At 52.6% G+C, this 20,462-nt stretch overlaps 1 protein-coding gene across 1 annotated transcript in view; it reads right to left on the reverse strand.

Annotated features, from left to right (window-relative positions):
* The window catches only part of CSMD2 (CUB and Sushi multiple domains 2), a gene marked incomplete at both ends in the record, with an annotated part of 303,868 nt that overhangs the window by 212,043 nt on the left and 71,363 nt on the right, over nucleotides 1-20,462 (reverse strand). The window contains 2 exons of the mRNA XM_082296608.1: nucleotides 5,529-5,736; nucleotides 12,279-12,473. Coding sequence (XP_082152734.1) covers nucleotides 5,529-5,736; nucleotides 12,279-12,473 — 403 coding nt within the window. The remainder of the gene's footprint in view (nucleotides 1-5,528; nucleotides 5,737-12,278; nucleotides 12,474-20,462) is intronic.

Here is a 20,462-nt window from a genome sequence, read left to right on the forward strand (position 1 = left end):
GGGGGAATGACAAGGGAAGGCTCAAGGAGTGGGAGGCACTTGGGGCAATGTGACAGCTGATGCAACTCTCCCAAAATAAACCCAAAAAGGCTCGCAGCGTTCTGTGATCTGAAGCCCACGACACCAGGATAAAGCAGCAACAGCAGCACAATTCCCAACGAAAATCCCAGTCCCTCCCACCCACACTAAACACAACAGGGATATAAAAGAGCTGGAAAGCCTCGTTATTAAAGAAAGCATCTTCATCCTAAAAGTAAACTTCCCATCTGAGAACCAGAAACATCCCCTGAAACCCCAGAACAGCCCAGACAGCCTCTGTCAGAGTCAGCAAGGGACTCGGGGGTTTTATCCCATGGAACCGATTCATTCAGCAGGAGCTGGGGTTTCCAGAGGGTTCCACTGGTGGAACAAACAGCCCTGGAATTGCCAGCTCTCGTTCTGGGGGAAAAGGTGGTGGCAGCACCTTCCTGTCACTCCCTCCTGGTTCAACCCCACAGTGATGCCTTTCCCGGGTCTTAAATCAAGAGTCAAACACGGTTAGAAGGGGAAAAGGGATTTTACCTTGGGATTTATTTTAAGGATCCTCAGGTGCACACGTCCAGGTCATATGCACTGAAATGCACCCCGCAATGCAGCCCCAAAAGATCTGGTATCTCATTCTAGGTGTTACTAATTAGCAGATCTATCAAAGATTCCCCAAGGAGAGGCTCGAGTGAGCCCCCCTCCCCAAGGAGCCTTCCCCTGGATGGCTCTATCTGAGTTTACAGAATGTGTTCTGGAGAGCACCTTGGGCTCTGGGGCACACTGATCCCCGGCTACGAAGCTTCTAAAATGTTGAGTCTCTCAGCTTAACAAACAAGTCCAAGAATGGAGGCAAGGAGCACTGAGAATACAGGAGTTGTAGAAAGGTATAACAGGGGTATAAAAGAAAAGGCAAAAAAATCTTCATGGCATCAACAGCACAACCCAAACTTCGTGTGGCAAACCCTGGGCTGCCTTCTTGAACTTCCACCACGCTGAAATTCCCTGCTCCAGAGGAGCTCTGCTCTGCACAAGGTGCCACCTTTCCCCTGTCCTGCCTGTCCCTGCTGCGCTGGACCCCGGAGTTATCCCCACAGACACCGGGGCTCAGCCAAATCCTGGATATAAACTGGATTATGAGTCATTCCCACACCTCCTCTGGCAGCAGCAGCAGCAGCTCGGTGATTTATTCTGTGCCTAAGTTTAGACCCAGATCCCAGATGAGCTCTATGAGATCCAACCAAATGACAGACAGACAGGACAGGACAGACAGATGGGACAGACAGACAGATTTCTGTGGTTTCATTTGTTAAAATGCAGCCAATAAACCCAGCCAGGGCAATGTGGGTCTGTCCCTGCGCAGGCAGAGCAAACTTTTACCATGGAGTTACTCCGAGGGGAGCTCAGAGCTCAGCCAGGGCTGCCCAGCACATCCCGGCCTTCCCTGAGCCTGGAGGGGACACGGGGATGGTGGCACAGGGGTGGCACAGGGGTGGCACAGGGGTGGCACAGGGGTGGCACAGGGGTGGCAGAAGGGTCCAGGTGTGACAGAGTACAGGCAGCAGAAGGTACAGGGGTGACAGAGGTGTGACAGGGAATACAGGTGTGACACAGGAGTGACAGAGGGCACAGGGGTGACAGGTGACAGAGGGTATAGGTGTGACAGGGTTACAGAGGGGTACAGGGGTGACAGAGGGGTGGCAGGAGATACAGGTGTGACAGGGGTACAGGTGTGACACGGCACAGGTGTGACAGGGTACAGGTGTGACAGGGGTACAGGTGTGACAGGGCACAGGTGTGACAGGGGTACAGGTGTGACACAGTACAGGTGTGACAGGGGTACAGGTGTGACAGGGGTACAGGTGTGACACGGCACAGGTGTGACAGGGGTACAGGTGTGACAGGGGTACAGGTGTGACAGGGCACAGGTGTGACAGGGGTACAGGTGTGACAGGGCACAGGTGTGACAGGGGTACAGGTGTGACATGGTACAGGTGTGACACGGTACAGGTGTGACAGGGGTACAGGTGTGACACGGTACAGGTGTGACAGGGGTACAGGTGTGACAGGGGTACAGGTGTGACAGGGTACAGGTGTGACAGGGGTACAGGTGTGACATGGTACAGGTGTGACACGGTACAGGTGTGACAGGGGTACAGGTGTGACACGGTACAGGTGTGACAGGGGCACAGGTGTGACAGGGCACAGGTGTGACAGGGCACAGGTGTGACACGGGTACAGGTGTGACATGGGTACAGGTGTGACAGGGCACAGGTGTGACACGGGTACAGGTGTGACATGGGTACAGGTGTGACAGGGGTGCAGCCACCAACGCTGAGCTGCAGGAGCCCAGTTCCTGCTGTCCCACGCTGTCCCCTCAGCCACCCCAGAGCCCCTCTGAGCACTCCCACAGGAGCAGCAGGAGCCCAGGCCAGGATTTGGGATGAGGCCCAACCTCCCCAGGCTGGGGAGCCTTGGAAGGGCACACGAGGCTGGGACACATGGCTGCACACATCAGACCCATTTGGGGGTGTTTGGGTGCTCAGCCTGACAGGTTTTGGGGTGTGAGGCTCTGAGCAGGTGCCACAAGCCAGGGACCATCAGCAGCAATTCCCCACAGCCTCAGCACCGGGAACTCCCAGCTCCAGCAGATCCTGACACAAAGCACACCATCAGGCCCTGGAAGGACTCGAGCTGCTCTGCGGGATTTTCCTCTTTTCCCTGGGTTTAGAGGGAGGAATTGCATTAATCCTGCCAGATCTCTCAGGGACAAAGCAAAGGGAAGAGAACCCCAAGGGAGACAAGAAAAAGTCTGGGGGTGAGGATACCAGAGAATGCCAGAATCCCAGAGTGGTCAGGGTTGGAAGGGACCCCAAAGATCATCTTGTTCCCCCTGGAGCAGGTGCATTGCACACCCTGAGGACAGGGCAGGACGACACCTGGATGGGCCAAAGGAGAACAGGGCAGCTCCTGCCGTGCTTCCCATCTCACCTCCCAGCCTGGAGACCCCAGCTCGCCCTTCCCGCTCCGCCAGGCTCATCCCAGCCTGCTCCCTCCCCCTCCTGCTCCCTGCTCAGCAGGATTTTATTCCTCACCTGTCAAGGCAATCTGGGCCCAAGGTCCCCCGACAGAGCCGTGGGAGCAGCTGAGAGAGCTGTAAATGTGTGATTTTATTAATCTGCCTCAAACAGCTCCTCCGCCCCTGCTGCTCTGCCTGGCAGAGCCCTGCAGTGCCCTTTCCCTTGGAATTCTTCCTGCAGGATTCACATCCAACAGGCTGGGGAGCAAAGGAAACCCAGCTCAGGATTCTCCAGGCCGTGGGATCAATGTGAAGGCACTTAAAGCAAGCTGGCTCATAAATAAAACCCCCAAAAAAATCCATTTTTAAAGCCGGGAGGGTGAACGGTAACGCAGGTTTTTCTAAGAGCAGGTCAAGTCAAGGTTACTTGAAGTGCTGAGTTAATGGGCTCATAAATACCATCATTAGATCCCATTCCATAGCTTGGAAACTCACAGGAATTATCCTCCTGATGAAAACGAATTTTGTTTATTTGTGCCCAGCCTTGGCCATGACTAAAACCACTCAGAACGCTCGGAAAACGAAATATTCAGCTGTGAGAGACTCCCAGAGAATTGGCTGCAAGTCTCCCTGCCCTACTACCAATAATTAAAACCAGTTTTTTCACAGGCAGAAGGGGAAAAAGGGGTTTGAGCTCCGTTTTCCTGCTGAATCACACCAGCATGGGTGAAGACGAGGTAGGAGCACCAGGTTTTTTTCCCCCTACGGGCAAAAATTATTGAGAACTGACTCATCTGAATTTAATTACTGGGCCAGCTCGGAGAGATGAAATTCCAAACAGGACTTCTTTGCAATCCCGCTGGTGGGACTGCAAAGTTCCCTTCAGGAATGCTCAGTGAGGTGCCCTGGAACGGGCTGGGGGGTGTGGCTGGCTCCTGTGGATGTGGAATTCAGGGATGCACCCCAAAAAGCAGGAACAGCTTCTCCCAGGGGGGAATTCCTGCTGCTGGGGCCCGTGCTGGGCTCACTGAGGGGGCTGCCAGGGGATCCCAACAAGGGCTGAGCTGGGAGGAAGGGGAGAGTCAGGGGTGCAGCACACCTGGAGGGGGAGCAGGGATGCGAATCCATCCTTATTCCCTCCAACAATCCCCCAAAGTGACACCTGTTAAACTCGGCGCCCTTAAACCCAGCTTTAACCTCAGTTTTAAGGATTGTGTGTGCACTACAGGCCCAGCTTGAAGCCAGGATTTCACTCCCTACAACTGGCATTTTTAAAGTTTTTTCCCTGCTGTATTTACGAGGAGTTTATTAATTTTATTTTACTTTTTCTTCCCCAGCAGGTTCCCTCTGCCAGGCTTTGTTTTATTTTTGATATGACAAGACACAGCTCTGCTCTGGCAACACCTCCAGGCTGAATAATGTTTCTTAACCAGCTCCATCCATCTTCCCAGCCAGCACAGCTCAGTGATCCTCACTGCAGCACAAACCAGCAGTGCCCTAAAATATTAATGAATTCTAATAAAACCAGGCTGGGCTTTTTTTCATCAAACAGCAACATCTAATTTTCCAAGGGGGCCAGGGAATGGTAAACAATTGGTATATGGTAAATGGCAACTTCCCTCCCATCAATACATCCTAAACGCTCCAGTCCCGTTCCCCCAGAGTTGCCAGCGAGGATAAATCACTCCAATAAATGGAATTTGCGATGGGATCCTCACAAATAATCACGGTTTAACTCGCTGCTGATCATCCCACGCAACACCTGATTATTGCAAACACTTCATTCTTCCCTTGCAGAGGGAAGTTGGGTTTAAAACCAACACCCAGGACCTTCCACTTGCTGCCAGCCAGGACTTTTAACCATTTGCAGCCGAGGGCAGTTTCACCCTGTCCTTTGCTATCAGGAACACATCAAATTCCCTCTGCAGTTCCTTATTCTCCTCCCTTCAGAGCACTGGGGCAGCTCCTCAATACTGCAAATATTGGCCCTTATCCCAAATAAAAGCAATATTTCAGAGAGCATTTCCCAAGCAGCCCCTGGGATGAGAGGGGGGTTGGAGTTCTGTCTCCTGTCCCAGGGACGAGTGGATCTGGTGAAACATTTCCAGAAGTTCCTCACCAGCAACGGGTTTAGCAATAACCAGAAAATTCAGCAAAACCAAGGCTTGAGCGTGGCAGGGCTTGAGGAGTTCTCAGAGGTGATTTTGTTTGGGGTTATTTTTAATTCTTTCTTTCTTCTCCCCCCCAGCCACACCACGGACTCTCTCTCACTGCACAGAACAGGATTTAAAGCAGCCAGTGCTCACTGCAGAGCTCACCAAGCAAATCCCAAGTTTCAGAAGGAAGCCACTGGGAAAAACAGGGAATTTCCTGTCTTCCAGGCACAAACTGCTCACTCTGACCACCCTGAGAAGTTTGGCTCTGCCCACACAGACCATGAGCACCACCCCAAGCATCCTACAAGGAATTAATGCCAGCGGGAACCTACCAGAGCGAGGATCCCTCTGTCCCAGCAACTTCCAGAACGTCATAGCCATCCTCCAGCTGAAAATCCATGAAAACCAGGGCAATGGTGTCTCCAGGCTCAGCCAGGATCGTCCAGGTGCAGTCTGCATTGTTGCCATACTCCAGGGGGAAGTGGGGGCTGGAGATGATCCCGCTCTGGCCCCGCAGGGTCCCTCCGCAGGCGTCGTCGGCTGCAACACAACGCGAGGGGTGAGCCCTGAACTGCCCGGAGATGGAGCCCAAATTCAGAGCCAAACCCCCCTGCTTTGGTCAGGAGGGGTTCACTGCCCACTCTTAAGGATGAAGATGTTGAGGGATGCAAAATCCATCAGGATCAGCCAGGGAGGGGCTCCTGGCTTGATTTTAAACACCCCCAGTACCAGAGCTGCTCCCACCTCTCCTGAGGAGCCTGTTCCCAGCACAGCTCCCTGTCAGACACGATTTCCTCACTTGTTCCTGCCCAAGTTTCCTGTTCCATCACAGAACCCCAGGAGGAGTGAGGCTGGAAAAGCCCTCCAAGATCACCAAGTCCATCCCAGATCCCCACCTTGTCCCCAGCCCAGAGCACTGAGTGCCACGTCCAGGCCTTCCCTGGACACCTCCAGGGATGTGACTCCACCATCCCAATGCCTGACCACCCTTTCCATGAGGAAATTCCTCCTGATGTCCCCTCTTCCTGATTAGGATCCTCTGAAATTTTTCCCAGAACTTTCCTCCCATCTATGCCCAGCAAGGGGGAGGAAAATCCCAGGAAATCAGTGGCTGAGAGGGGGTTCAGACACGTGAACACTCTCCCATCACAGCAAGGAAAGGTAGATTCCCAGCTCACACAGATCCCAGCACCTTCCTGAGCCACAGAAACATTCCCAAGGATTGGAACAACAGGACTCGGGAGTAAAAACACCACATTTAACAGAAACCTGATGGAAAAGGGAGTGAAGCATCCCACACTCCCGCCTCACATGTCTGTGCTGGCTGAGATTTCTTAAGGAAATGATTGTGGCTGCCAAAATCAGAGTGCTGGAAACTTAACCCCTCGTTCAGCAACCCAGCAGCCACAGTTCCTGGGCTGCATCTCCTGCTTCCCACAGGTGCTTCCCTGGATTTCCTGAGCAGGAGCTGGCAGAGCAATAAAAGGAGGATCTAAAAGGAATGGCAGGGAGGTGGAGGAAAGCAGGAATGAATTCCTGCTCGGGGGGCAGCTCCCAGCTTTTATTGGGAACGTGGCTGAGCAAGGCCTGGGAACTTCACCAGGAGCGCTGGAGCAGCATTCCAGATGCTCCAGTCGAGGAGCTCGGGGCTTTACATGACAAACTCTTCCTTCCACCACAAACCATCCTTTCAAACAGCCCTTCCTGAGACTCCCCCCAGCTGGGAACATGTGTTGGGCACAGCAGGGCACGGATGGCAAGGGCACGACCCCTTCACGGGGCTGCTCCGGAGCATCCTCAGCCCCCAGCCCTCGGCAGAGTCAGTGCCCTGTGCCAGCAGCAGCTCCAGAGCAGAGCTGCACCTCGCACCTCTGACTAATGAAACCTGGAACACAAAGCCTGAGCCAGGTGTGTGCCAGCCTCCCTCCCCCACAGCCATCTGGAGGGACACGCTCCCGGGACGGATGGAAACGCCACCGGGCACCGCTGGCACCGAGCTGGCACCTCCCAGCACAGATCAGGCCCTTTGCCAGCGCTTCCCCCAGCCCTGGAAGTGCCCAAGGCCAGGCTGGACGGGGTTTGGAGCAGCCTGGGGTAGTGGGAGGTGTCCCTGCCCATGGGATGAGGTATCTTTAAGGTCACTTCCAAGGCGCACCGTGCTGGCATTCTGTGCCCAGCCAGGGCTGGCACACACTGGGAATCACAGAGCTCACAGCAAGAGCAAAAAATACCATTAAAAAGCAGCCATGGAAATTCCTGGGCCATTCCAGCAGCCCAAATGAGGGCTGGAAAAGGCCACCAACATCCCGGCTCAGTGTTCTGCTCCCTGTCACAGTCACTTGTTTCCCAGGGAAGCTGTGGCTGCCCCATCCCTGCAAGTGTCCCAGGCCAGGCTGGACGATCCTTGGAGCAACCTGGGATAGTGGAAGATGTCCCTGCCCATGGGATGAGATGATCCTTAAGCTCCCTTCCAACCCAGACCATTCCATGATCCTATCTGCTGCACTGCCAGTGAATTAAAGTTACTCCCAGACACTGAGGATTTGTGTTCAAATCCCAAATAAATTCAGGCTGGAAGATCTCTCACTTAGGCCCCAAAATTTCCTTCAAATTTGGATGTATCTTGCACGAGACACCAAACGGGACCTCCAAAGGTCCATGGAAAACTCCAAACCACCCCCTGAGACTGGAAGGAACAGGAGGGGGTGGAGAACAGGCTGAAGAATTTTGATTCAGTGCTACATTAGAATTCTGAAACAAGGGACTCCTCTGCTTTTATGCACACTCACAGGAGCTGAGGAGCCAGTCAGAGGCACCCTGGTTTGGCTTTTTTATTACCATTATATTCATTATTAAGAGGGCAGTTCTTAGTTTCAATTCCTTGACAATTCTTGCACTGCACAAGGTACTTCATGGGGAATACATTCCCTTCCCATCCCCCTCTAAACACACACTCCCTCTGCTTGGAGAGGCTGTTATTGCTCAAACACATCCTACAATCTTCCAAAACCTTCCTGAGCAGCCCTCCAATTATTCTGGGCACGGCCCAGCCTCTGCAGCTGCTGGAGTTGTGGTAAGGCAGAGCACTTTTAATGAGATGCTGCAGATCTGATATGCCCAAAATGGAGCTCCACAAACGTTCCCAACTCTTCCTCTGGCTTTGCCGAGTTTTGACTCCGCCACCCACCAGAACCATAAACCCACCAGTTCTGCTTCAATTCACCAAAAAATCCAGGAAAAGACTTCTCCCTGCGTGTTTTCCCAACAGATTGGGACGTTTTGGGATCGTTTTCCAGTGCTCCAAAGATTTGGCGTGGTTGGAGGCTCACTGGCACAGGCGAGGGCTGCTCACAGGAGGCAGCACCCCGAGCCTGCTGGGAATTCTGCCCCCAGCATTCCAACTGCCAGGATAAAAATACAGCTCAGCTTGTGGGGCTCAGCCTAAGCCCCGTTTAGGCTCAGAACTTGGCCTCACTTCACTCCTGAGAGCAGAAGAACTGGGCAGGAAGCATGTAAAACACACGGGATGCAACGAGGAGAGCGCTCCAGGGATTTCTGACATAGGACGGGATTTTTCTAGGGATGGGATAAACCTCAGCTTAGTCCAGGCTTCACAGCTAGTCAGGACTTCCAGTTCCAGAGGCAAATTCCCAAATTCCACAGCCAAACCCCTGTCCCAGGTGCTGTTCTGCTCCACACCAGCGCAGGTGGCATCCCTGGGGAGATCCCAGCACTCCCAGCCCCGCTGCCAGGCCAGCAGGGACCAAACCCAGCACACGGAGCCTGAACTGATGGATCCTGGCTGAAAGGATCCATCCTGATCCAGCTGTGCTTCCCAAACTGCTGGTGAGGTGCAACTCTGCACACACATCCCACTGAGCCACTCCTGATCCTGCTGGAATTCTCTGCTCCTTTCCCTTCCCGCTGGGTTTGCGCTCGTCCTTTACAAGAAAACTTCGTCATTCCCAGGTTTGTGATTCCAGGGAATTACCCTGAGTGGGGAATGCAGACAATTCCTGTGCAGGAGGAATGATAAAAGCGAGCCCAGCATTCCAATATCCTCCTGTCCCAGCAAACCCTCCCAAGCACCCTTGGATTCCTCCTCTTTCCCACCATGAATTTCTCATCGATTCTTTCAATGCATCAAGACTAGAGCAGAGGCAAAGCTGCCAATCCAGGGACAAGAATGTCACAGAGCAGGGGAAAAGCAGGCAGGAAAAAGCACAGGGAAACCCTGGATCGGGGTGGAATCCTCCAACTCCTCTCTGTTATCCTGGAGAGGAGGGGAGAGGGAAGGGAAGATCTCCAGCCAAACACTGTCCTTTAAAGTGATACGGGACAGGTCTGCTCCCAAGAAAGCTCCCCAGGTTTTAACCTGCTCAGCCTGAGAGACCTTTTCTTCCCAATTTATCAGGATCCCATCTCCAACTTCCATTAGAAAAGTAACACCTACAAAGACATTTAAAAAACTTCCCAGTGACCATGGCCAACAAGCCAATTTTAACAGGATTCACCGCAATCCACACAGGCCACAAAGATCTCGCTGCTCTCAGGGAAAGCTAAATGTATTAAATATATTTATCCTCCTTCAGGCAAGAGCTTTGGAATCATCCTCTTCCCTGCAGAAGAAGGGGAAAACCTGTTTGATAGGATGCAATCCTTCTGCCCCTTGCTCCAGGTGAAACGTGTGTCCCCAGTTTGTCAGCCAAGCACGACTGGGACGCTCCCGGGAGCCCACTGATGCTGCTGGAAGCACAGCAGGGCTTCAAACCCACCTCCCACAGCCTGGCTTTGCTGCTTTCTGCTCTCCTGGAACAAGATTTGAGTGTTCCAGGGGAATGTTTCTGCTCCCTGCCTTCCAAAAAACACTTCAAGTGCAACTTCCAAGGAGAAGTCTTGAAGGATCAGGACCAAATCCATCAAAAAAGAAGTGGCTGCCTTCAGGAAGCGGCAGGCACAGTCCACCAGAGCAGCTGAAAAGCACATTTTGTGCCGCCCTCGGAGCCATTCCCTGGATTTTCCTCCTTCCTGGAGCAGCTCAGGAGCCTCCAGCCCCTGTGCTGGACACCAGCCTGGAAGGGCAGCGTTGAAAGCAGAGGGTTTGGCAGTTCAGGATGGAAATGCAGAACTGGGCTTTTATTCCAGCAGGAGAGGGGATCTCAGAAGTGGAAATGATGCCAACCCGTGGCTCCAGCAGCAGCTGGGATGGGCATTGATCCCTCCCTCCCTCCCTGGGGTGTCCTCCACAAACGCTGAACGGAGCTGGGCAAGGAGAGGCCTCTGCCTCCCTCAGGTGCCAGCGGGGAAATGCTGTCAGGGCACAGGAACTGCTCCATCCATGCAGGGAATTCCTGTTTCTTCTGACAAGGTGCTGCTTTGCCCGTTCCCAGGGTGGAATTTCAGAGAATTTCAGCTTTTAGAGTGTCCAGAGGAGGCACATGAATGGTGAAGGGGCAGCAGGGGCAGCTGAGGGCACTTGGGGTGTTCAGCTGGAGCAGAAGAGACTGAGGGCAGAGCTCAGAGAGGCTGCAGCTCCTCCTGAGGGAATACTGGGATGAATTTGGGGAAAGGTTCTTTCCCCAGAGGGTGCTGGAGCACTGACCAGGCTCCCCAGGGAATGGGCACATTCCCAAAGGTGCCAGAGCTTTGGACAACACTCTCAAGGGGGGATTTGGGGTATTTGTGCAGGGCCAGGAGCTGGAATCAATGATCCTTCAGCCCTCGATTCTCTGAGTATTTTCACCTCCAGTGAAACTCAAAAAATAAAATTAAAAAACCAGAAGTATTATAAAAGTGACAAAGCCAGTCCTAATTTGAAGGATAAGCAGAGAAAAGCACCACAACTGATCTTTAAAAAACACCAGTGATAAGCAGCCCTCTCTCAAGTCACTCTGAGCCCCTCCTCACACTCCCTAAACGCTCCTGGCCCTGAAACAGCAGCAAAGTGCCCCAAAAAACCGCCACTGAGAGGTACAACACGCATCCTTCACCGTGTAACACACCTGAGGGAGCATTAAAAACATCCCAAGCAAACAATTTTTGCTCACTTTAAGCTCCAGCTTCACGGCCCAGCTCAGAGGTGCTGATTGACTGCACAGGAAGAGTCAATAAAAAGAATCAATGGGAGATGCTCTGCTGAAGTACACAAGGAATCGAGGGGCAGAGGCTTCAAGAGCAGCAGCGAATGTTTCTGGTAGAACACCACAGACATTTGTGTATTTACAGACTCTCCAGCCCTCGTGGGACCAGAATTAGCAAGGCACTCTCTGTACTGATAAAGGAATTGGAAGTTTCTCTGCCCCTAAACTGGCAGGAAGTTGGGAATTGTTTTCAATCCTAGGGCAGCTTTTACCTCCCCTGCAGCATCCCCAACCCAGGGCACGTCCCAGCCCTGCAGGGATCCACTCTTCCTACAGCAGAGCACCACAGTCACCCTGGGATGTGCCACAGGAGAGGGAATCTGACACTGGCAAGCAGAAAATCCAGTCCCATCTTGCAGTGTTTGAGCTGGAAAACCTGCAGGCCGTGGGCAGGGGATCCTCTGGATAATCATGGGATCATGGAATGGTTTGGGTTGGGAAGGAACTCAAGGATCATCTCATTTTGCCCCATTCCATGGGCAGGGACGCCTCCCACTGTCCCAGGGTGCTCCAGCCTGGCCTTGGGACACTTGCAGGGATCCAGGGGCAGCCCCAGCTTCTCCAGGAAATCCATCCCAGCCCCTCCCCCCTCTCACAGGGAGGAATCTCTTCCTAATATTTAATCTAAACCTACTCTCTCTCAGTTTAAAGCCATTCCCTCGTGTCCTGTCACTTGTAAAGTTGGTCTTTTTCCCCACTTCAACCCAAGAAACTGCAGCTAAAGCAGCCCTGCAGCATTCCCAACACTCCAAGCCCTTTCCACCCTCCCCTCATCCCCCAAACCCCGGCAGCCTCGAGGAACCCATTAAAAAGGATTAACCCCAATCCAAACCGCATCAACCCCACCACGTTTACCCTCCAACCCCTTTAAACCAAGCCCCACAAAGTCCCTCCCCACCCCAAACAGCTCCTTAAACCCCGTTTCGAGGGGGATCTCGTTACCTCTGCAGACGGGGAGGGGGAAATCCCAGGAGGCCCCGTTGCCCGAGCTGGCCTGGCAGGTGAGCAGCGCGTGGCCCTCCAGGAAGAAGCCGGGGTTGCAGCTGAACCTCACCCTGTCCCCGATGCTGAAGGTGGTCCCTTGCTGGATCCCGTTCCGCAGCCGCCCCGGGTTCCCGCACGTGTGGCTGGGCAGGGCTGCAAAGGAAAGGGGGGCAGGTTAGGGACAGGGAACTGGCACAGGGCTGAGGTAAATCCTCACCTGAAATGGAATCATGGTCATTTAAAACAGAATAATTGACTTGAGCAACCTCAAAACTTACCCAGTCAGGCCCCCTGGAGTCAGCATTTAAATATCATTTTTAGCAAATATCCACATAAAGGAGGAAAAATCCCTCCCCAAGCTGCTGAGTCAACAAGATGCTCTCCTTTCTCACCAGTCTGAGCAATTTCTAAACCACAGGAAGGAACTTAAGGATCATCCCATTCCACCTTCCACTGCCCCAGGTTGCTCCAAGGCCCGTCCAGCCTGGCCTTGGACACTTCCAGGGATGGGGCACCCACAGCTTCTCTGGGAATGCCATCCCAGCCCCTTCCCAGCCTCACAGGGACAAATTTCTTCCTAATTACTAAACCTCTTTCCCCCACTTTGATATAACTTGATTGCATTCCATATTCAGCTTCATTTGATTAAACCCAGAGATGACATTTTTCAGCAGTCCCTGCAGTACAAGCAGGGCTGTTTTACACCTTAAAACCACCCCAAACCCAGTGAAACTGCCTGCCTGGCAAAAAAACCCCAATGTTTCGGTTCACCAAGATTTATAATTCCCAATGTTTAATCCAGATTTTGCATCAAAGCAGACTGAAACACAGCTGGAGCCAGCTCCACTTAAGGCAAAACAGAGCCCAACAAAATCAGGGAAAATGTGGGATACTCCAACCTAAGATGGGAAAGCTGCAGCTGAAATGCCAATAAATCCTCAGGCAGTGCCTGTGCACAGCAGTTCCAGGGAATTTAAATAAAACCCCACAGCTTTCCACGAGCCACTCCAGAAGAGATCGACTCCAATCAGGGTTTTAGAGGCCGATATAAAACCCAGGGAAAAGACAAGCAGGCCTAAAAACAACTTAATCAAATTGAAATCAGGCCCTTGTGCAGCATCTCCTCTTCTGGTTCCTTTTCATTAGGGCTGGGAGAGCAGGGACGGGCCCCGTTCCCAGCTCAGGGACGGCCGAGCCCTGGAAATGAGTTTGTCAGGGTGTGAAGGGAGCAGATGAATTTGTAGGAGCAGAGGAAGCTCTGCTCTGCAGCCCTGCCAAGGGAAAGGGTGAGATTAAAAGGGAAACGATGCCCTGGCACACATGGAGAGGGAAAAATCCCAGCCGGGGCTGGGGCAGCTGGGGAAACGGGACATAAATCCCCAATCCTGCCATGGGCAGCGCTTTGGGATGGGGAGGGGGATGCTCCTGGTCTGTCTCTGCATCCCTGGCAGGAGGGGAATGAAGGATTAATCCCAAAAGGACACCGGAGCAGTTCCCTGCACCCAGAGTGACCAGCTGGGCTTGTGGTGAACCCATTTCCACCTTAAACACCACCTGGAATGGGATTTGTTCCAATGGCATGTCCAGATCCACTGCTGAGCCGCTTCAATCAGGTTTGGGGGTTTTCAGGCTGTGACTCTGAGCTCTGGTCACACCTGAGTGTCCCCAAGCCCAGGTCTGGGGATTTTCAGGGGGTTTTCTACTGTTCCTATGAGCTTTGGTCACACACAGTGTCCCAAAGCCAGCTGTGGTCACACCTGAGTGTCCCCAAGCCCAGGTTTTGGGGGTTTTAGGCTGTGAAACTGAGCTCTGGCTGCACCTGACTGTCCCAAACCCAGTTTGGGGCTTTTTCAGCTGTCCCTGAGAGCTCCTGTCACACAGAGTGTCCCAAACTTAGTTCTTGGGGTTTTTATACTGTGACTCTGAGCTCTGGTCACACACCAGAGTGTCCCCAAGCTCAGTTTCGGGGTTTTTCTGCTGTCCCTCTGAGCTCTAATCACAAACCTGCACATCTCAAAGCCCAGTTTTTGGGGGGTTTCTGCTGTGCCTGTGAGCTCTGCTCACCCCTGAGTGTCCCCAAGCCCAGATTTTGGGGTTTTCTGCTGTGCCTGTGAGCTCTGCTCACCTCTGAGTGTCCCCAAGCCCAGATTTTGGTTTTCCTGCTGTGGCTCTGATCTTTGGTCACACACCTGCGTGTCCCCAAGCCCAGCCCCGGGCTCCAGCCACCCCCAGCCCCTCCCTGCACAGTGACAGGGGCAGATCCAAACTCCTGATACTGCTTCTTCCCCCAAACCCATTATTTACATCCTCCCACAAAGCTCCTGGAGCTGGGAAGTTCAGCAGCTGCTTCCAGCTGGAAATATCCCTGCCCAGGCAGGTTCTGGGAACAGGGAATGCTGTCAAACCCAAACGGGTGGAAAAGCAGCCCAGAACTAATGTTTCATTTTCTGTAATGATACTCAAACCCCCAATTTAATTAAATTACCAATGTCACTTTTTTTTTAAAATGAACCCATTCCTGCTTTTATGCTTCCATCCTTTAAAATTAATGAGTAGAACTCCGCTATAAATAAAAATCCATCATTTTTAAAAGTCAATCTCCACCACGAGCTGCTCTCTGCTTAATGAACTGTGAAGAATCAGACAGCCCTGACCTGCACGGGATCTTAAAATCAGAGATGAAAAACAGGATCTGAGATTAAAATTCTGCTTCACTGGGCTGCCTGCACATTCCAGATCTGGTTCCAGGAGGGCAGGCACAGCAGATTTTGGAGGGAGCAGCATTAACCCCCCACTGCCCTGGGTCGCTGCAGGAACATGGATCAGGGTTTTTAAATCACCAATGTGCAGGAGACAAGGAGATCTTCAAATTCCTGCTCATGGAGAGATGGAAATGATTCCAGAGGGGTTGGGGTTACATCCAGAGCTGGGCTGAGCTGCCCAGGGGAGGATGCACTCGAGGTGCAGAACCTGTGCCCAGGGAATCTCTGATTTCCCATCCCTGAAGTGTCCAAGGCCAGGTTGGACGGGACTGGGAGCACCCTGGGATAGGGGAAGGTGTCCCTACCATGGCAGGGGTGGGATGGGATCAGTTTTCAGGTCCCTTCCCACCCAAACCCTTCTGGGATCCACGTGGCCAGCCCCAGCCATGACTTGCTAAAATCTCCCTTCCCCTGGAACGGGGAGGAGCAGAGTGCAAGGACACGGCCTCGGAGCTGCACAGAATCCCAGCCTCGTTTGGGCTGGAAAAGGTCTCCAAGGTCCCCAGTTCCACCCCTCAGCCCACCCCCACCATGGTCACCACTGAACCCAGTCCTCAATGCCACATCCACGCTTTTGCCAGTGCTTCCAGGGTTGGTGACTCCACTCCCAAGCCTCTTCCAGGGCTGAACAACCCTTCCAGTGAGGAAATCTTTCCTAATATCAAACCCAAAGCTGCCCTTGAGGCCATTTCCTTTCCTTAGCCCCTGGAGAAGTGACTGGCACCTCCCCACAGGGAGTGTGGAGAGGCCCAAGTTCCCTCTGAGCCCCTCTTTTCCTCCAGGCTGAGCCCCCCAGCCCCCTCAGGACCCTCCCCAGCTCTGTCCTCCCTGACAATCCCACAGCAGATTGTGAGGGGTCCGAGGTTCTGGAAACGTCTTTGAACCCCTGACTGTCTCCAGGCCTTTGGATCCCTGCTGAGTGACTCCCTGAGCTGCTGCAGCCACTGCTTCCATGGATTTGGGATTCTGCTCCAACACCCCTGAGCACAGATAATATTACATTATATTATTGCTCATCCTTGGCTGCCTCCACCAGCCAGAGCCCTGACTGCTGCAGGGATTAATAGACCCGGATTATTTACCTCAGATGCCGCCCAGAATAATGTTATTAGAGCTTTGTCTTCCCCATTTACCAGTTCCACTGGAGATTAGGAGCAGGGATTCTTCTCCCCTTCCCTATCAAAGCTTTGTTCCGGGCAATCAGGAGAGTATTTCCCAGTGATTGTATGGAAATGAACACTGCCACGGAGCAGACCTGTGCAGATGAAGGGAAGGTCCTGCTACTCATTTTGGAGCTGAGTCTGTTTCTTCCCACGATGAATTCAGAGCAGTTTATTTCATTTGTCTGGGTCTGAACAGCTGCCAAAGCCTTATCTGATTGTACGAGGGAGGAAAGGAAATGGGATTATCCCGCTGCAGTGGCACCTCCAATGTCACTGTCCCAGGGCTGGCTGTGCCCAGGACACCTCCCTGCCAAGGTGACCCAGCAGAGGAGCCACCCTGGGGGTGTTAAAGGCCAGCTCAGAAGCAGAGCAGAACCTCTGGCGAGGGGAACCACTGATGCCTTAGGTTTTAACTTTTCTATTTTCCAAATCCCGCACTGCCCAGTGAGTAACTCTGAAGTTTCTTGTGGCCTGTTCATAACAAAGCCTCTCCGGGCCTGCTCTCCAGGGACACCCAGACTGTCCTAGACCCAAAAAGTGTAAACCAAAAGCCTCTAAAGGGGGGCAAGCTGAGGGGAATTACCTCATTAGCTGAAGCTTTAATTGGAGAATTCACCCTGCTATGCCAATGAACCAAACCTATAAAAGTGTGAAGAACTCGTGCCCTGCCGTCCACCTTGGGGCCCATCTCGGCAGTGGCCTCTGGCCCCCAGGGGTACCTTTGAATATAATCCCTGCCTTTATTCCCTTACTCCTGTCCAGTCTCTGTTTCTGGGAGGCCCCTCAAGGCATCACCACGGCTGTCACAGAGGTGATGTGAGGCAATGGCCTGATGCACCATGGCACCTTCTCAGCAAGAAACTGTCACGTGCCGGGGCATGGAAACCAGTCAGGGATAAACCCACCAGGACCTGGAGCTCTCCCACTTCCTGCAGCTTTCGGTCATCCCTCAAGGCCACTCCTCCAGCAAAAAGGAACCTGGAGGGCACAAGAGTGACCACTGCTCCAGTGAACTTCCTCCTGCTCCACATCTCTGCTTTTTAACTTCTCCCTTCCCTTTCAGTTTGGGCCCCTTCAGTCCCATCCTCTGGAACCTCACGTGTTCCTGGGATTTGTGTCTCACCCTCCATTCCAGTGGGAGGTGCCCCTGCCCACTGGGGGTGGAATGAGATGAGTTTAAGGTCCCTTCCAACCCAAAGCCCTCTGTGATCCTGAGATCTGCCCCTGGAAGCACCATCCAGGATCCTCCTTCATCCACACTTTTATCCCTTTCTCTTCTGCAGCCAGATCTGTGAGGAGCAGAGCAGACCTGACTCCCAGATTTCACAGGGTGTCTCCTGAAAATGAACTGAACAAACTGGAAATGGAAACCAGAGATTTGAGGCATCTCCACCACCCATTCCCAGGAGCTGCTGCAGAGCTCCCAGAAGTGCTGCCCTGCACCAGCAGCCCCATCCCACCCACTGATTTTCATTTTCCCCCTCCACTTCTCCCTGCTCTGTTGAACTGTGAGCTGCCACAGAGCTCCCAGAACTGCAGATCTGCACCACAAGCTTCATCCCCTCCACCTCTAGTTCCCGCATCCATTTCTTTCCGCTCCTTTTAACCAGGCTGCTCCCAACTTTCCTCGCCCCAGGATCGCTCCAGTGCGAGTTTTCAACATCAGGAGCTTTCACAACCTGGTGCTCGTCAAGCTGTGCCTCCTTGTTCCAGTTCATTCGAAATTAATTAGGAGTTTTTAAGTCATTAGATGTGACTCAACGCATCCTTGGCCACAGTCCCACCATCACAACGCATTCAGCCTAATTTCATCAGCCTCTCCCGAGCCCCCAGAGCTCTCACTGTCAGCAGGGAAAGAAAAGGGAAGAAAATTAAAAATAAAGAGCTGCTCTTCTCCTTGCTCACCACATCCAAAGATTTCAACTCCTTGACCTATCCCAGGGATTTCCAAACGAAACCCAAATCCATCCTCACCCCCCCTCGAGGAGAAACCTTCCCTGTTTCCTATTCCAATTAACCTCCAGCCCCATCTTCTCTGTTGATATTGTTGGAATATGAAGCGAGCTGGGGTTCAGGGCGTGCAGCTCCACTCCATCACCCTCTTTACATAGCTAAAAGCAGCTTTTTTATGGCTTGAATTACCCAGGCTGGTTTACAACAGAGATTTCCACGCTATCATTGTTCTAACCTTGAAATCTTATCAAGGAGCGCAACTTTTATGACACGAGGCTGCACGTTGCATCTCTGCATTCCCAGCTCATTTTCAACCCCAATAAAAGGGAAAGGAAGGCGAGGCAGGCCCTGCCAGAGCAGGCACTCGCAGCAGCAATAATTTATAAATCCCACAGAACGCCGCCGCACGGAGCAGGCAAAGTAAAAAAATCACTGACCTCGAGCGCTTGGCTCAGCCAGTGCTGCACCCACGGCTCCAAATTAATCCCCACTCGCATTTTGGAAAAATTTCTTTAACCCTTCTTTGCATTTTCCTGCCTCTCCTGGGTCTTTGGCAGGGTGGGAAGTCAAGATATCCACAGGAATCAACAGGAGAGCCAGGGCAGGGGGACAGTCTCTTAATGAGCCAGCCTGCGCTGGATCCTAGAAATTTAAGGGAAAAAATGGATTTTTTAAGGAGAACATCCCTAAGATTTCCATCACAATTCAAAAATTAAGTGAATGGAAGAGGAGAACACGGAGAGGGGAGGAGAGATCCACCCCAGCCCATTTCCTCTCACTCTGCATCCATAACTTCTGGGCCAAGCACCCCAGGGATCCTCCAGGACTGTCTGAGATCTTTCAGCAGTGTGTTAGTGCAATCTGCTTTAGTTCAGACGAGTTTTAATCTTCACAAGAACTGTCCAGAGTGTGCTACAGCAAAGGAAATAAATGGGATCGTTTCCTTTTCGTTTTATCCCTCTTTTTTTGTGCCGTGATTTGTTTCCAGTACAGCCAGAGATAAAGCTAAATGGAAACTATTTTTTCCCCCCTCCAATATTTCTCTGTTCACTAAAAACCAGCCAGAAAGTTACTTTTAGATAATAGCTACCCAAATGGTTCCTCATCCATCTTGTTTGTGGGAGTAGTTCTGGGGGTTTTTCTTTTGGAAACTCAGTTCCAATTTTCAATTTCCCTTTCTGGAATGTGCTACGGCAACTTCAGAGCAACTTCCAAGGATATCCCAGAGGCTGGGAGAGGATGAGCTTGGATTTGATTAAATCATCACGCTGCAGGCACAGCACAAGATGTGAGAGCCGTGAGATCAGGGGAAATTCGGGAACAGATGATCCCACGTGTGTGCGGGATGTGGCAGCATCCTCAGCAGCTGGGGCTTTCGAATAAATGCCAGCACTTGCTGAGCACAGCAGAGAAAGCCTGGCTGGGATGCAGATACAAATCACAGGATCATGGAATGGTTTGGGTTGGGAGGGAACTTAAAATTCATTTAATTCCACCCCTGCCATGGGTAGGGACACTTTCCACTATTCCAGCTTGCTCCAACCTGGCCTTGGACACTTCCACGGTCCAGGGGCAGCCGCAGCTTCTCTGGGAATTCCATCCCAGCCCTCACAAGGAGGAATTTCTCCTCATCTCTAACCCAACCCTCCTCTCTGGCAGTCTGAGAACTTTCCCCCGTGTCTGAGCACTCACTCTGTGCCCTTGTGGGAAATACGGAAACTTGGCTACAGGAATCCTTTGCTGCCCCTCCGGAACAACCTCCCCCTGGCGATGCTCATGCTCCAGAGCCCGAGCTCCTCAGCCACCACCCCAGCCTGGGATGCAGCAGGATCCTCATCAGGGATGTGTTTATCTCCCTGAACACGCTCCAGCCCCGCTGCTTCCCAGTGCCTCAACACTTGAACACGGCTTCATTTAAAGGGGGTGGTGAAGTGTTTTGCTGAGCAGGAACGGCTTTAAGCGTGTGTTTAAAGGCTCCACTGAACTGGCGTTTAGCAGCTGCAGAGTGACTCGAAAACCTTTCCCCAGGGAGGAGGCTGGTTTCACATTCCCTCCCTCCCTCCCTGAGGCCAGGTTTCAGCATTCTATGGGAAACCAGCATCTCCCGGCAGCTCAGAGCAGCAGCAGAGCCGGGTTATCAGCACCACGAGAGCAGAGCAGGCACCAAAGCAGAGCAGAATCGCGGCTGCAGCCCCGGGGAGCCGAGCTGCCAGGGCACATCAGGGCCTCGCTCCATCCTGCACATCACGCCTGAAAGCCCCGGC

Source organism: Coloeus monedula (assembly GCF_965178545.1).
Source record: "Coloeus monedula genome assembly, chromosome: 24".
NCBI classification, from domain to species: domain Eukaryota; kingdom Metazoa; phylum Chordata; class Aves; order Passeriformes; family Corvidae; genus Coloeus; species Coloeus monedula.